General features: G+C 41.1%; 1 protein-coding gene across 1 annotated transcript in view; it reads right to left on the reverse strand.

The window, feature by feature from the left end:
* Positions 1–16,648, reverse strand: part of GTF2B (general transcription factor IIB) — a 29,527-nt gene that overhangs the window by 12,171 nt on the left and 708 nt on the right. The window contains exons 2-3 of the mRNA XM_063428362.1: positions 3,910–4,016; positions 2,076–2,209 (exon numbers count right to left, since the gene is read on the reverse strand). Of these exons, the coding sequence (XP_063284432.1) occupies positions 2,076–2,209; positions 3,910–4,016 (241 nt within the window). The remainder of the gene's footprint in view (positions 1–2,075; positions 2,210–3,909; positions 4,017–16,648) is intronic.

The raw sequence follows: 16,648 nt of genomic DNA on the forward strand, positions 1-16,648 counted from the left end.
GTGTGTGTGTGTTTATATAATGCAGAGTGTGTGTGTGTGTGTTTATATAATGCAGAGTGTGTGTGTTTATATAATGCAGTGTGTGTGTGTTTATATAATGCAGAGTGTGTGTGTTTATATAATGCAGAGTGTGTGTGTGTTTATATAATGCAGAGTGTGTGTGTGTTTATATAATGCAGAGTGTGTGTGTGTTTATATAATGCAGAGTGTGTGTGTGTGTTTATATAATGCAGAGTGTGTGTGTGTGTTTATATAATGCAGAGTGTGTGTGTGTGTTTATATAATGCAGAGTGTGTGTGTGTGTTTATATAATGCAGAGTGTGTGTGTGTGTTTATATAATGCAGAGTGTGTGTGTGTTTATATAATGCAGAGTGTGTGTGTTTATATAATGCAGAGTGTGTGTGTGTGTTTATATAATGCAGAGTGTGTGTGTGTGTTTATATAATGCAGAGTGTGTGTGTGTGTTTATATAATGCAGAGTGTGTGTGTGTTTATATAATGCAGAGTGTGTGTGTGTTTATATAATGCAGAGTGTGTGTGTTTATATAATGCAGAGTGTGTGTGTGTGTTTATATAATGCAGAGTGTGTGTGTGTGTTTATATAATGCAGAGTGTGTGTGTGTGTTTATATAATGCAGAGTGTGTGTGTGTGTTTATATAATGCAGAGTGTGTGTGTGTGTGTTTATATAATGCAGAGTGTGTGTGTGTGTGTTTATATAATGCAGAGTGTGTGTGTGTGTGTTTATATAATGCAGAGTGTGTGTGTGTGTGTTTATATAATGCAGAGTGTGTGTGTGTGTGTGTGTGTTTATATAATGCAGAGTGTGTGTGTGTGTGTGTGTGTTTATATAATGCAGAGTGTGTGTGTGTGTGTTTATATAATGCAGAGTGTGTGTGTGTGTGTGTTTATATAATGCAGAGTGTGTGTGTGTGTGTGTTTATATAATGCAGAGTGTGTGTGTGTGTGTGTGTGTGTGTTTATATAATGCAGAGTGTGTGTGTGTGTGTTTATATAATGCAGAGTGTGTGTGTGTGTGTTTATATAATGCAGAGTGTGTGTGTGTGTGTTTATATAATGCAGAGTGTGTGTGTGTAATGTGTGTAAAATATGGGGGGCGGCATTTTTCTTTATTTTGTTTTAGTACCCCCCTCCCTGCTTCTTACTTGGCCAGGGATGGGGGATATGGTATTCCCTGGTGGACCTGGGGAATGGACTGCAGTGGGGGCCCGCAGCAAGCTCTTACTTACCCTTCCAGCAGCTCCCTTCAGCAACCCTGTCTAAATCTTGCGGCCAGCATGGCCGTGTTGCCATGGTAACCCGTGGCAATGCTCTAAGACAGCGGCGGGACTCGTGAGATTTAGACAGGGGAGCTGCTGGGAAGGTAAGAGCTTGCTGAAAATACCGACCTTGGCCGAAAATACCGACCTTGGCCGAAAATACCGACCTTGGCCGAAAATACCGACCTTGGCCGAAAATACCGACCTTGGCCGAAAATACCGACCTTGGCCGAAAATACCGACCTTGGCCGAAAATACCGACCTTGGCCGAAAATACCGACCTTGGCCGAAAATACCGACCTGCCAGACTGATAATCAGTCGATCCCTAGATAAAACACTGACAACCTTTAGCAACAATCTGGAAAACCTGCTGATAATCAAAAATAAATTGATATTTCCATGCAGAACACTTAGCACTACTGCACATATGCAAAGGCTTTCCATAAAGCTACTGAAATGTACATTGTACAGAATTCATTCCATGTGCTAGTGACTGAAAATGTGCATCTAATCCATTCTAACACTCGGGAGAAGGAGATATAGAGATATGCTTCCCCCCACGAACTTCATTGCCCCAGTGCTCAAATATAAACCGTTTAGAAATAGCATGAAGCAGGGGTTATCAAATGGTAGATTCCCAGATGTTGTAAATTTACAACTCCCATGATGCTTTGCATGCCTTTAGAATGCTTTATATTGTCATCATGGAAGCTGTAGTTTTAAAACATCTGGGGATCTACTTACAGTGTTAACATTTCAGTCCATTACATGGGACTTCTCATGAGGATGAGTACCTTGCCAATCATTGTAGATAAATCTCCACCACTTAACAGGGGATTTTGAGTATCTCCAACTCTAGAAGGATCTTTTGTGGCTTTGTCATTGCTAAACGTTCTCCATTCTGACCCAACATCAATAACTCGATCACCTGAAATTACAAGCAGTAAAATATGTGTACAATGACCAAGAAAGCCCTGCAGCTGCTGCATTACCACTCGCATGATTTACAGTCTTGAACAAATACAGTTTGAATTTGCAGTAGGTTTAGGATATCTGTATATACAGCAATTCACTAACTCCAGTTTCCATAATTAAATGCTTCATAGGAATGGCCACAGTTATTCTTTATCTCACTACAAATTATTCTGCAATGTGCTGTTAACACTGGAAGTATGACTGAAGCAAAACATTCTTTAAAGTGACACTACAGTCACTAAAACCACCACAGCTTAATGTAGTGGTTAATGTAGTCGCTGCAGATTCTTCAATTTAAACGCTGCTTGCACAGTAGCATCCCAAAGCTTTCCTTTGGGGAAGAATGGGATTGGCTGAGATGAAGTTTATGATCGCAGCCATGGAGGCAGGGCCAGCCACAGTGATGGAATAAAGAAAAGTAAAACAACCTTTTTAGCTCCACTCCGAGGGGGGCCAGAGAACCAATTACACTTGAGTGCAGGGGAAGGGGTTGTTTGAACAAGTTTCAGAGCACAGAGATCTTTAAAATCATAGCTAGCAGCTTTTTTGCATCTCCAGCACTACCACATATATCCTAGTGCACACTGTAGACAGTGCTAATAACAGTGGTTGAAGGTTTGCATCTAACCAATCCTTTACCCATACCCTCAGACTACAAGTGTTATTGGGTACTTACGGTACATGTAAGGAGGGAGCAGGACTAAGCAGTAAACAGGAAGACCTCAAATTAGTATTTTAGAAGAGGGACAGTAGGATAGAGGCGGCAAGTTTAAGAATGCAGCATTCCTTTTATATTTTTACCAGGACACTGGTCTCTAATTATTTAAAAAAAAAGCTATGGAACTGTACATCTGCCATATTCTTGTTGAAGAGGTGCATTATCAGATTCTGGGGATTTACAGAGTGGCACATGAGTAACATTTTAAAAATTATTTTTCATTTGTTATCTCTAATGAATTCAAAAAGGTAGTACATCACTTCAAAATGTCCTCTAATTTTCAGTTTAAATACTTATTACAGCAACTGGTTTATATATATTAGCGATTTTTGTTCGTGGAGTATAAGCGAAAGCAGTCACAGTCACATTAAAAATGCCATGCATACTCCTGCAACATTTGCCAACAGCAGTTCTGAGCAGAATTATTACAAATTACGTACAATAGAAATTCTGTTGTCACTTTCCTACTGCAGCATTAAGATATTTGGACAAACTACTAAGCAAATAAGCTACTGCTAAGTGATAAATAATAGCATATGTGAATGGTACCGTTACTGCCAAAAATAAAAATTCCTTTATTTGGAGAAATAGAACTGTACAATCAGCATTTGGCATAAAAATAGGCAATATGGCTATTTTACATTGAAAGTGAATTCAGAGACGCCCCTTGCATGAGACATGCAGTATAATCAATCTACATTTGTATATGTTATGTGAGATTCCGTGTTACCTGAGGATTGTATTTATACAAAGGCAGTTTTTTGCCAACATTCTAGCTCTAAACCCTCCTCTCCACACACACACACACTTTGCCAGAGGAAGTTTAGCAACTTGTATAGTAAGTGCTTGAAGGGGAGTGGGTGCCCGATTTTGACTGAATTTACCAACCATATTTACAGAAAAAATATATATATATTTAAAACCACCAGACTTACCTACTACCAAGCCACATTCTGAGCAGATCATATCACCAGCTCTGTAATCTTCTACAAGGAGGGCATCAGGATGATTTGGGCAGGTAACTTTTGGAAGAGCATCCACTCTACAGAGAGAAAACCAAGACCAAAGAAGGGTTACCAAAAGTTTGCCGAGTTTAGGGGCCAGACTAACCTATATAGAAAACAATCTCACTTTCAGGAGGTATTCAGAGAGTTAAATATTTAATATTCAAGTGAGTCAGATTCTTTTTAGGAGCATAACCTCAAATGAAAAAACAAAAAAGGTCACATATCCATTACACGAGCATATGTATCATTTTAACGTAAAGGGTTACTCCTGCCACCATGACCACTGCTGGTTTTAGAAGTGGCCAGGGTCGTGGGAGTTTGTATGTGCACAGTTTTTAATTTTAAAACTGAAAATAGATATTTGTACTATTGTGCTGGGCACTAGTTGCACCTGGGCCCTTTTTCTTTTTCTAACTAATAAGGGTACCCATTTGTGCTTAATAGGGGCACTACAAAGGAAAGAAAAAAATGTGTATAAAAGGGTTGGAGTAACCCTTTGTCACTACCCCAGCTGGCATGATTGTAGGATGGGTGTTAAGTGATTTTTTACTAAATCGAACATAAAACTTATATATATTTATACACATTTATATCTATATACAGACACTTTAATGATCAGTGTGTGAAAAGGAAGTGGTAATTTTAACAGTTTAATTGCTCTTACATACCATACATTAATCATCACAGTAAATCACGCAAATAAACATTGCTATTTTAAAGATCAGGTCTACACCCATTTCATACTAGTATGACTCAAGTGCCTACCTTCATTAACAGTAAAACCCCATGCTGGAATTTATCCCCACTTCGTACTGAATTATGCAGATTACATAAAGCAAAAATAAAAAATCATATACTATGCAAATTTGGCAACTTCTTCAGTAAGCTATGAAAAAAACCACTGTCGTCAACAAGAGCAATAAGCAGTACAATAACTAATGCCAAGAAAAAGATTGTGATATTCAACATTCCGGAGTTTCATTCATGAAGTCGTTCATGCACTCACTCACGGGGATGGCGCAGTAAAAATGCTGAAAGCTACAATGGAGCATATAAAGGTAATTTGGGATTATATGCATATGTACCGGTAGGGTTTGGGCTCATAGTTGCAGTGATTTCTACAAAGCTGGATTAGTAAAGTTACTCACTCAGTCCCCTACCCCCACTCACCTAGTCACATAATGCCAAGTACCCGAATACCAATTTAACTACTTCTTCCCATCTAATACTTTTAGGTCACCAGCCCCACCCATCCACTCCAAGCCTCTCATTCGCCCAGCCTTCTAGTTCAAGCGCCCAGTTTTATCACCTACTGCTTACACATTCTCCCCATTCTAACGAGCATCCTACCTAGGGCCCCTAGGCAATATTGAAGGGACATTATAGAGTTAGAAATACAAGTGTGTATTCCTAATTATAGTTTTCTTTCTCGTCTCTGCTGCTGGCCCAGCCTCCTAGACAGACATCATTAAGAAACACCACATTTTTTTCTACTGGTGCACACCGGAAACAAACTTCCTTATAGTTTTGAGGAGCCCGTGGAATATATAAGGATTCTATTGGGGTAGATTTAACAAGGATACCTATTCAGGTCAAAGAGCTAGTAGCCTAAGCACCATAACTTCAGGTTGCTGCCCATGTCTGTGCACCATTTTTGCAAAATACCATCAGTTCAGAGATCCTGCCAGGGTTTAGCTCCACTTCTAGGTCCTGACAATAAGCCAGGCTGGCTATACTTTATTTTAGCCATGTTTTCCATGTAGCGCATACAACCCACGTGCACAATTTCTTTTCAAAGATTAGATGTGAGCACTCCAATAAAAGTTTGTTTAAAGGACCACTATAGTCACCCAGAACAATTCAGCTCAATGAAGTGGTCTGGGTGCCAGGTCCCCCAGGTTTTAACCCTTCAGATGTAAACATAGCAATTTCAGAGAAACTATGTTTACACTGCAGGGTTAATCCAGCCTCTAGTGGCTGTCTTCCTGACCGCCGCTAGTGGTGCTTCCCCAACACTCAATTCGAAAGTCGCATTGAGCACGCAGACCATCCATAGGAAAGCATTGAGAAAGGCTTTCCTATGGGAGTTTTTAATAAAGATAAATGGCTGGATAAAGGTAAGCGGCTGAAGGGGTTTAAACCCCTTCAGCCCAGCAGGACCTAAGTATTATATAATGTCAGGAAAAGGAGTTTGTTTTCCTGACACTATTGTGATCCTTTAATGTTTGTATTATCTTTAGAATGCATGAAGAGAGCACAGTTTGTATACCACAACTTCACTTTAACTGAGATATACAGCTTGTTGCGTCATGGCTAACAAGTGTCAACAAGGATGATGCATCATAAAGAGACAAAGTTGTATGATTCAATGGTAGTACAACATGGGCAGAACAAAAAGAGAAGCTCTGCTTAAATTGTAAAACTTACTCATTACAATGAACTGGTCCCTCACATGCAATAACCAATTACACCTCTCGTTCGCCAAACTTGTTTTGTCAGAAATATTACATCTTGTACCCCCTGCACAGTACTGAGGGGGTGGATATTTTAGCTGTCACTTCTGAGTACATCATAGAGGATAAAATCTTGAAATTAAATACTCCTTTACTTCATTTGAATTTTATTGCAATTCAAATGCAAATATACATTCTAAGACAGTAAAGACTATTTTGCCTTACAGACAGAATCGTGGATAAAACTTCTGCCATCAACATATGAAGTTCCAGCAGAAGTCACCAACTATGGCTGTGGGAAAGGGCATCTACTCGCTCATTGATTAGTTCTCTCTTCCATAGACCATGGAGGTGAGAGACTGTTAGAAAACCACACAAAGTACAACAATGACAAGGACACCAGGCAAACGAAGGTGAACTATCCCCTAAAGCTTGCTGAAGTGTTTTATTTGGGTGGTTAATAGACCCCCCCTTACTTGATATACTTATTGATTTCAAAAGATATCAGCACCTTCACAAAGCTCCCAGATGGCACCCTGCACTGTCAGACTGATGCTCTTTCTTACTTGCTTTGTACTCAAAACAATATTGAGGTCACTGTTCCAACAAGAACACTTACTCAAAGCAAAAGGCAATACTTATAGGAAAGCACTGAATTAAATGTTTCTCTAGGACATGCATTCTATTGGACAGCATGCATTTCCCTCCGCTTATTCCTACAAGCTCAACTTGAGATCTATCCTTTACCCCCCACCAGTGAGGGATATCCTGACAACCTAAGCCTGTACTATGGTGGCTGTTTCTCGTCACATTACCAGTTGCTGCAAGCCTGCTGTGGGAGTAATAGTAACAACTCTCCCAGAGAACCGCAGCCCTTACTATCTGAATGATTGATCGCCTTTTTGCCAACTTCTGTGCCAATCTGTCATATCACCTATGCATTCCCTTGGAGGCACCACTGGCACATATGGACTCACCCAAGAGGCTGCCTCGAGGTATTCGGGCCCAATACGCAGTCTCAGTCACGCAGAAGGTACGCAGCTGGCAGCGCAGACCGTGCCACAGAACCGAAAGACTCATAAGTAATTATACCAAACCTGGATTTACTCAATTTAGCAGTCCACTAAACAAAGCCATTTCACACCTGAGAATCTTAAACAGTTGTATAGATCACAATACATTTTGATCTTTCAACAGTTTAGTAGATAACTCAATCATGTATCCTTATCTTGGATTTACATTCACTATTAAATTAAGGAGCTATAAAATCAAACACATTTGCATGCACATAGATATTCACAATCAGACATACAAGATATTTTTTAAGACATCCACTCAACCTTCCTACCTGTGCCTGAGCAGGCTGGAATGGATTTTCTCCCTGGTGTCCAGAGGGGCTGCTGTGATTACCATGCTCTTTCTGCACAGCTCCAATCCACACCTTTTATGTCAGGGAGACTTCACATCCCAGCTGCCAGCATTACTAAAAGGAATGCGCAAGAAGAGCACAGCAAGTACAATGCTCATTTGCAGTCGCCACCCTCTTACCAGTACATCTGGCCAAGTTGGGTAGTAGGTGCCCAAGGAAACAAACTGTGGGCAGTTTTTGCATCCTTCTCCAGGTTCTCCCTAAGGTGGCCACGCGCGGCAAGAGCTGCGCGCGCATTCAGCCGGTCACATAGGAAAGCATTCATAATGCTTTCCTATGGACGCTTGCGTGCTCTCACTGTGATTTTCACAGTGAGAATCACGCAAGCGCCTCTAGCGGCTGTCAATGAGACAGCCACTAGAGGAAATAGGGGATGGCTTAACCCATTCACAAACCTAGCAGTTTCTCTGAAACTGCTATGTTTATGAAAAAATGGGTTAACCGTAGAAGGACCTGGCACCCAGACCACTTCCTTAAGCTGAAGTGGTCTGGGTGCCTAGAGTGGTCCTTTAAGGAAAAAGGAATTTACGGTAAGTAAAATTGCAGTTTTTCCTGGCATATGGTGGCAGTACAATTTGGATATATCGAGATCCACACTAAGGGCGGGAAATTGCAACACCTAGTGCCCAAAAAACTGCGTCAGAGGCAGAGAATACGTCCAGGTTGCAACGCTCAACAAAAAGTGTTGAAAGAAGACCAGGTAGCTGCCTTGCATATAACTTCCGGAGAAGCACATGACTTTATTGTGCCAAGAGGCAGTCATAACACTAGCAGAATGAGCTTTCAAGGAGGCAGGCAAAGGTAGATCCGAGGAAGAATAAACCAATTAAATACTATCCACCAGCCATCTAGCTAAAGAGGCCTTGGAGGAAACTGCCCCATAAAAACACCAAAGGAATTCACAAATAGATGATCAGTCATGCCATATGAAGAATATGATCGGTCCAATTGTATTTGTCTAGACCAATCCACATTCAGTTGGCTCCAAACAATTTCCAATCCGGAAAGTATGGACCATAAAAGGAAGGAAAAAACAGGCTGGTTGATAACCTTGGAGGAGATGACTTTCCAACGAAATAAGGGCATAGGGTACATAATCACCTTATCAGGAAGAAGTATAGTAAAGTCAGGAGAGGAAGAAAGGAGAACCACTATCCTCTTAGCTGAAGAAAGGACCACAAAAACACAGTTTCAAGGTTAGATCTTTTAAAGAAGCTGCATCCAAAGGTTCTCAAGGCTGAGAACACAGATTTCAAAACTAAAGACAAAACCCAAAAGTAAAAACAGCTTCACTTAGGAGGTTAAACGATTTAAAAAAATATATATATTTTCTAATGAGAGGACAAGAAGCCCCATTTATCACCAAACTTGACTGAGAGCGGAAACTTGGACTTTAAGGGTAGACAGACTAAAACCCATGAGAAAAACCACCTTGTAAGAACGCCGGATAGTAACAATAGGAGATGCACGTCCAAATACTTTAGTAGACAGAAGAGGCAGAGTACCTGGTAGAATTTAACAGTAACTGAAACCCCACTACTTTAATGCCCCTACCATGTAGAATACGTTTAGCCGTAGCCAAGCCGTCAACCTGAACATGTTAAATAAAAACCGAGAACCAGCTGTGGTTTAGTCAGTACGGCACTATGGCCAGCATCCGAGCTTAATCTGATGTCCCCTTCTGCAGACCCTTGGGACAAGGTTCACCAGGAAAAAACTGAAAGCAAGGTGAAATACCCCCCAGATCGAAAGACCGTCCATTACCATAGGCTCGTCTACCTTGAAGAGGGAGGCAAACGACCCTACCTTTGCATTTGATCAACTTGCCATAAGGTCTAAGACTGGCAGATTGAATCTCCTCACCACCGAGCGAAAAAATTACTGGATTGAGGGACCACTTGTTCGGTGACCATTCCGAACTGCTGAAATTGTCCACTACTAAGTTGTCTATACCTCTAAAGTGAATGGCGGAAATGAAGTCCCGATTACTTCGAGCCCAGGACATAAACCTTGAGCCAATGAAATAAAATATTACAACCTCTGTACTGCCTTGTACATTTTAGGTAGGAGACCGTAGTCTGATTGCCTAACCACAGCTTTACAGCCTTCCCTACAAAGAAAACCTTGAACTACTGAAAAGCATAGAGAACCGACAATAATCTTTGGAATTATGAAGATTATTCTGTATCCTTTTATGTCCCAACACCCTGTCATAAGCGATACAGGCAACCCGTATCTGAAGAGTCTGTAGAAATCACAATCCAAGATTCGTGACAAAAAAGACTGTATAAAGACATTTTATTCAGCCAACAAGAGAACATTTCTATTGCATGAGCTGATATACTCATTAAAAGAATAGAAGTCTTCTAACTTCCTAGACTATCGGACAAAATTTTTCACTGTAAGAGCCTCGAATTTGCTCAGGCCCAATCAACCGCTGGGAATGTAGAGGTCGGATGACCTAAAACCTGCAAGGCTTTCTCACCGAACCTACAGACAGCCGAAGGTGTATCATCAAACCTCATCTTCATACACTTTCTCATGTGAGATGAACCTACCGAGTCCCTGACTCGATCAAAACCCAAGAAACAGGGCAGACCACGTAGGGGTAAGGTGAGATTTTACTAGGTGATAAACCAAACATTCTTCCAGGATTTCTAGCGTATAGATTTTATAGCGCCTCTATACTGTGATTCCTAGTAAAACAAACTGTGAAAAGAGTGAGGACCTATGTAAAAAAAAACCTGGGTGCTGAAGCTAGCCCGAATAAAAGGTCTCTGAATTGTAATAAAATGAACCCTTTTCACCTTCCTCATAGCAAACCTCAGGTAAAATAGTGACTTCACATAGGAAAAATCTTTGAACTGGAAATTCCTATACCTGCGTTTCCAGGCAAATATATCCGACATGCATCTTTACTTTTGATGCAGTGTCTGCTGTCCAGGTTTTAAACTACAGTGCCCCTTTGGGCCACAGAAGTACAAACCACGCAATGAGCCGAAAGCAAAATCACCACCGTGAGGAAAAACAAACTATAGACAATCCGAATTCCAGAAGGGAAAATACTTTACAAAAAAAAAAAAAAAAGTCCTTACTCAGGGTTCTTCCAATTTCTGAATATAACAACCAGCATTACTTGTTGGACTGGAAGTGCTTTACCCTTGGTATATCAACCGTTATAAAAGAAAGGATAACATAAACCTCTTTATTCTTCAATAAACTTTCTCAACTCTTTTAAAACAAGAGTCAACTCAATGCACCCTCACAGAATCTGAAGGGATTGAATCAGTGTCAGCATAGACTGGTCTCCCATACCAGTTTAAGCCATAGCCAGGTCTGCCAGCTTAGTATATTTGTCATAGACAGTGAATATCATGCTAGAGTAGTCTCAGCTCAACCTTTGTAATAGAAACTACGATAGAGGATTCTGAACAAGGAAAAGAACAGTGTGAACTAGACCGAATTCATTTCAATTTAGACTTCTGTTTAGTAGCATATACCGGAGAAGAAAGAGCAGGCTATTAAAAGACTCAAACGTCTTTGTCAAATATCCTGAAACCAAGGCCAAAACGATTACATTCCTTGTAGCAAGGATTTTGCTAGCGTCAAGGGAGGAGCAATTTGACTCGTATTTAAACCGTGAATGGGTTATGCACCTGAGCCTGCAGTCCTGTCTGAGAATTCCACATCATTAACACTAATCATCAGCACGGTGTCCCACACCAGTCTAAGACAGAGTCAGATCTGATTTGTATATTTGCCATGCATAGAAAGTATTTTACTAAAGAAGCCTTGGCATTACAGACTTTCCTTTGAAAACCAACTGATAAAGCAGTAGAGAATTTTAATTTGGGAACTGGCTTAGACAGGACTAAACATGTAATTAAACCATCTGCAGAAAACAATATAAATAAATGAAATTTTTAGAGAGCTTTAAAGATAAGACTCTAAAGAATCATACCTTCAAAACCTCTGACCCGTGTGGGGGGGCTGGCGACACGGGAGATCTTCACTGCCGAGCATCCATGCTGACAAGAAGATCTGCACAGCATAACAAGGCAGATCCTTCACATTTGGCGCCATTTTCTGGGAGTTCAGACCGCGCATGCGCGATAGTGCGGTCGGAACTCCGGTGGAACGCAAAACCACCCGGGCGTGCGTTCCACCGATGTGCGCATGCGTCTCCACCGGACAGTGATTAGCTGCCACTAGAGACCGCCTCCCTGCTTTGCCGGTGCTGCACGCGGCATAAAAGCAGGCTTACATACCTGCTCTGTAAGTCAGCAGGATGTCTTCTGGCCATTCAGCTCTCCACCTGGGAGGCTATCAGACCGGATACCCCAGGCAGCAACCCATGTGCCTCACCATTCATCATCCACATTCCAGATGCCTGACCATTCCTGTTGGAGCAAGAAAGAGAACTGAGGTCTCTGGGCTGGTTGGGCCTCTTATACCTGGTATGGGGAGGGCCTTTTTTCTGTTCATTATTTCTTTCAGATGCTTGGCATAAGGGAAGAGTACATCCCAATTGTACTGCCACCATATGCCAGGAAAATACATATACTGTAATTGCAAGTGGTACCCTATTACTTCTACAACATCTTAAATGCCTAGAATTTAGCAAGACTGACCTTAAGAGTATCTTAGCAACAGTTTTATATAGTCAGGTTTTTCTATTAATATTTTATAAATAATTGAAAATTACAATAAAAATAGGGATTTGGAAGCAATAACTTGTTGTCTTAAAAATATTTTATTGAATAAAAATGAAGGTAGACAATATTTAAAAATCTAATAATAAAAGCAAAGTTAAATGTATTTTAATCAAAATAATAAACCAAAATAAAATTGCATATCCCAATTGATCAATCCAGGTTAATCTCTCATTCTTGTGTTAATGCAGCCGCAAAAACATGCTCTCCCAATTGTGTCAATAATTGGTGTTTACATAGATTTTAGATAGCAATACGTTCGGGCATTTCTGGACAGAAGTAATGCCATATAAGATTAAAACAGGTAACTGCAGTTTACTTTCTGGGTAAACCGCAGTCAAACAAAAAATGTAGGTCTTGATTTCACAGCAAGTATACAAACAAGGCGAAATAATGAGAATTTGACCTGGCGTAGCAAGACAAAATGGTGTCTATAGTCTAAACATTTTACTTTCGAAGCCAGATTGATAACAAAAAAAAAAAAACCGTTAAAGATACAAAGTTTTCCATTGAAATAGGGGGAGGGGGAGTGCCTATAAAATATAGGGTTATTCACTAAAGTGAGATTTCAATTTAAGGCTTAAATAGCCAAATTGGAGAAGTTCCACAAAGTCACTAGGCTTTGTGCAAAAATTTAAAAATTCTCACCTTAGTGAATAACCTTGTTAAACATATGTGTCAGGTGTATATGTATAGTGTTAAGATAGGTTTGAGGAAGCATTAGATAAACTTCTAGGTGTACATGCAATTCCTCTGGTCTGCAGAAGGTCTTGATGGTAAGATCTCAAGAACAGAATATCTAGACTAAGGCAGGAATAAGAAAAATGGAGACGGGAGAACAGCTCTAATACTGGAAAGGATCAGCCAAGCTTGTATAAAATAAGTATAGGTAAATCACTATAAAATTATATTGGGAGTATCCAGGAGCTAGTAAACCTCATCAGTACACATAGGAAATAAACGTTGATATACATAAAAATAATAATGTAATAAAGGAAAAAGTCCAAGAGAATATCCAGCAAGCCCACAATAATGCAGCATAATAGTCACTCCCACTGCTTGTGAAAACAATACAGCATTGGTGTCCAACCTTTTGGCTTCCTTGGGCCGCATTGAGCACAGAGGAATTGCCTTGGGCTGCACAAAATCTATAACGTAAATAATGTATATAATAAAACCTTAAAAACCCTTTTCTTAAATTTGTTTAGTAGATAACTCCCTTATTTGTTATCCTTACGTGGGATTTGCATATTTAAAGATACCAACGTAGGGACATACATACAATAATCCTAGCCTTTGCACTCGTATCTCTAGCCAAATCACACCGGGTGCCTAGCCACACTAAAAAATAGACTTGCTGGCACTCCTGGATTTTCAGTGAATACATTTATTGTCACAAATGGTCGATATTTCAGTTCCTAGTTGGAACTTTCATCAGGACACGAAAGCTTTTGTGTTCTGATGAACGTTCCAACTAGGAACTGAAATATCGACCATTTGTGACAATAAATGTATTCACTGAAAATCCAGGAGTGCCAGCAAGTCTATTTTTGAGACATATAGCTAGAATATCTTGCTCTCTCATACATACACACTCAATCACAGTCCCCCCTTCCACCCACACAGACCCAGCAAGCGTGAGTTGGCCGTACGGGTTCGAGCAGCGGACAGGAAAATATCATGGGCAGAGCGGAGAGACCGAGAAGGGGCATACCTACGGAACAGTTTAGAGATATAGGAGGGGCTAGAATTGGACAGTGCTTTATAGATGTGGATTAGTACCTTGAATTGACTCCTATAGGATACAGGAAGCCAATGTAAAAACGGACAGAAGGGAGAGGTGTGAGGAGCGACAGGAGAATCAGTCTGGCGGCAGCCTTCATTACAGACTGTAGCAGGACAATATTACTAGTGGGAAGACCTATTAGGAGAGAGTTACAATAATCCATGCGAGAGATTACTAGTGCATGGACAAGCTCCTTAGCAGAATCTTGCTTAGGAAAGGGGCTGATGCAGGCTATGTTTTTAAGGTGGAATCTAGGGATTTGGTAACAGACTGGATGCGAGACTCAAATGTGAGGCCAGCATAAAGTATAACGCCAAGAGCGTGCTTGCAAGGATGGACTGATGTGGGTACCACTAACTTGAAGTGAGAGCGAAAGAGAAGGATAAGTATTAGGTGGAGGAAAGACAAGGAGTTTGGTTTTAGAGAGATTGAGTTTCAAAAATCAGGAGGACATCCAGTCAGAGATGGAAAAAAGGCAAGCAGTGACACGTTGCAGGACAGCAGGGAAAAGGTGAGGTTTATTTAAGTGTCCTTAACGTACAGGTGGTATTGGAATCGAAATGAGGTAGTAAGTTTACCAAGAGAGGCAGTATAAAGAGAAAATGGAAGGGTACCATGTACAGAGCCTTGGGGGACACCAACAGAGACAGGATGAATTGTTAGACAGGAGACACTGCGCGTTGGGAGAGATAGGAGGAAAATCAAGAAAACAGAATCACAGAGACAGTAAGTTAAATTAGTGGGGGAAAAGGTTTAAATATAATATCAGGAAGTATTACTTTACTGAGAGGGTAGTGGATTCATGGAATAGCCTTCCAGCTGAAGTGGTAGAGGTTGACAGTGAGGGAATTCAAGCATGCATGGATAGGCATAGGGCTATCCTAGATATAAGAAGGCCAGGAATGAAAGTATTTAGAAAACTGGGCAGACTAGATGGGCCGAATGGTTCTTATCTGCCAACACATTCTGTTTCTATAAGGAGAATAGAAACAGAGGAAAGAAATTCAGCTGTTTGTGAATAGCTGAATCATTTATGTTGTATGGAGATTTAGGGGATTTCAACGGACAACATAAATGCTCCTGAATAGAAGTGCAAATTCTGAAGAAATAAACAACTTTGCCTTGTGAGAAGTTACGGTTAAAACAGCCGAAATGTGACAACTGAACAGTGTCCAACTTTAGTGAAGAAGCCCCACAGGACACAAGACACACAACATTGAAGATTAAAAAAAAATTTTTAGTGACAAAGACACTGCCAGTTCAGTTTATGAGGAAACTTGTAAAAGTGGTTATATGTGTATCACAGTACACATAAGATGGGACTATAAGCAGTTATATTTTATAGAGGAGAATGTGCCAGAGTAAGAACATTCCTTGGTCAACAGCATAGCAGTGAAGAGCTATGAGGTTTGCTTCCATAACTTCCCATAGTATGGATGACTACTAATGGTTGCCAATAAATTCCATAGTGACTTGTGTCACCTCCACAGATTTTATCCTATACATCCAGCTGCATTATTCCTTTGTTTACCATACACAATATTACAGATGAACACAAAGGAAATCCTGTGTCATTACTCAAAAGCTTGTACGACAAGGGCCAGTACTAAAACAAAGAATTGACAAGAAATCTAAATGCTTGTGGAATCAAACAAAACTCAAGTAACTACAGCTACATTTTCCATATGACCACAGCTGAGCAATCACATGAACAGTGCTAAGCAGCTGGAGGGACACAGTGGATCCATTACGGATTTACAATGAGCCTATTGAAAGACAGTCTAGGGAATATTGCTGTATGTGTGTATTCACAATGAGACACTATGTATTATAGTAACAGCCACAGTGGATTACACAGCCCCCCAGAAAACTAGGTATTGCGGGTACAGTCCAGAGCATGGCGAGAGCTGCCAGGACATGGCGAGAGCTGCCGGGGCATGGCGAGAGCTCCTGCCAGGACATGGCGAGAGCTGCCGGGGCATGGCGAGAGCTCCTGCCAGGACATGGCGAGAGCTGCCGGGGCATGGCGAGAGCTCCTGCCAGGACATGGCGAGAGCTGCCGGGGCATGGCGAGAGCTCCTGCCAGGACATGGCGAGAGCTGCCGGGGCATGGCGAGAGCTCCTGCCAGGACATGGCGAGAGCTGCCGGGGCATGGTGACCTGCCAGGACATGGCGAGAGCTGCCGGGGCATGGTGACCTGCCAGGACATGGCGAGAGCTGCCGGGGCATGGTGACCTGCCAGGACATGGCGAGAGCTGCCGGGGCATGGTGACCTGCCAGGACATG

The sequence above is a fragment of the Pelobates fuscus genome, chromosome 7 (genome assembly GCF_036172605.1).
Source record: "Pelobates fuscus isolate aPelFus1 chromosome 7, aPelFus1.pri, whole genome shotgun sequence".
Classification (NCBI taxonomy): Eukaryota; Metazoa; Chordata; class Amphibia; order Anura; family Pelobatidae; genus Pelobates; species Pelobates fuscus.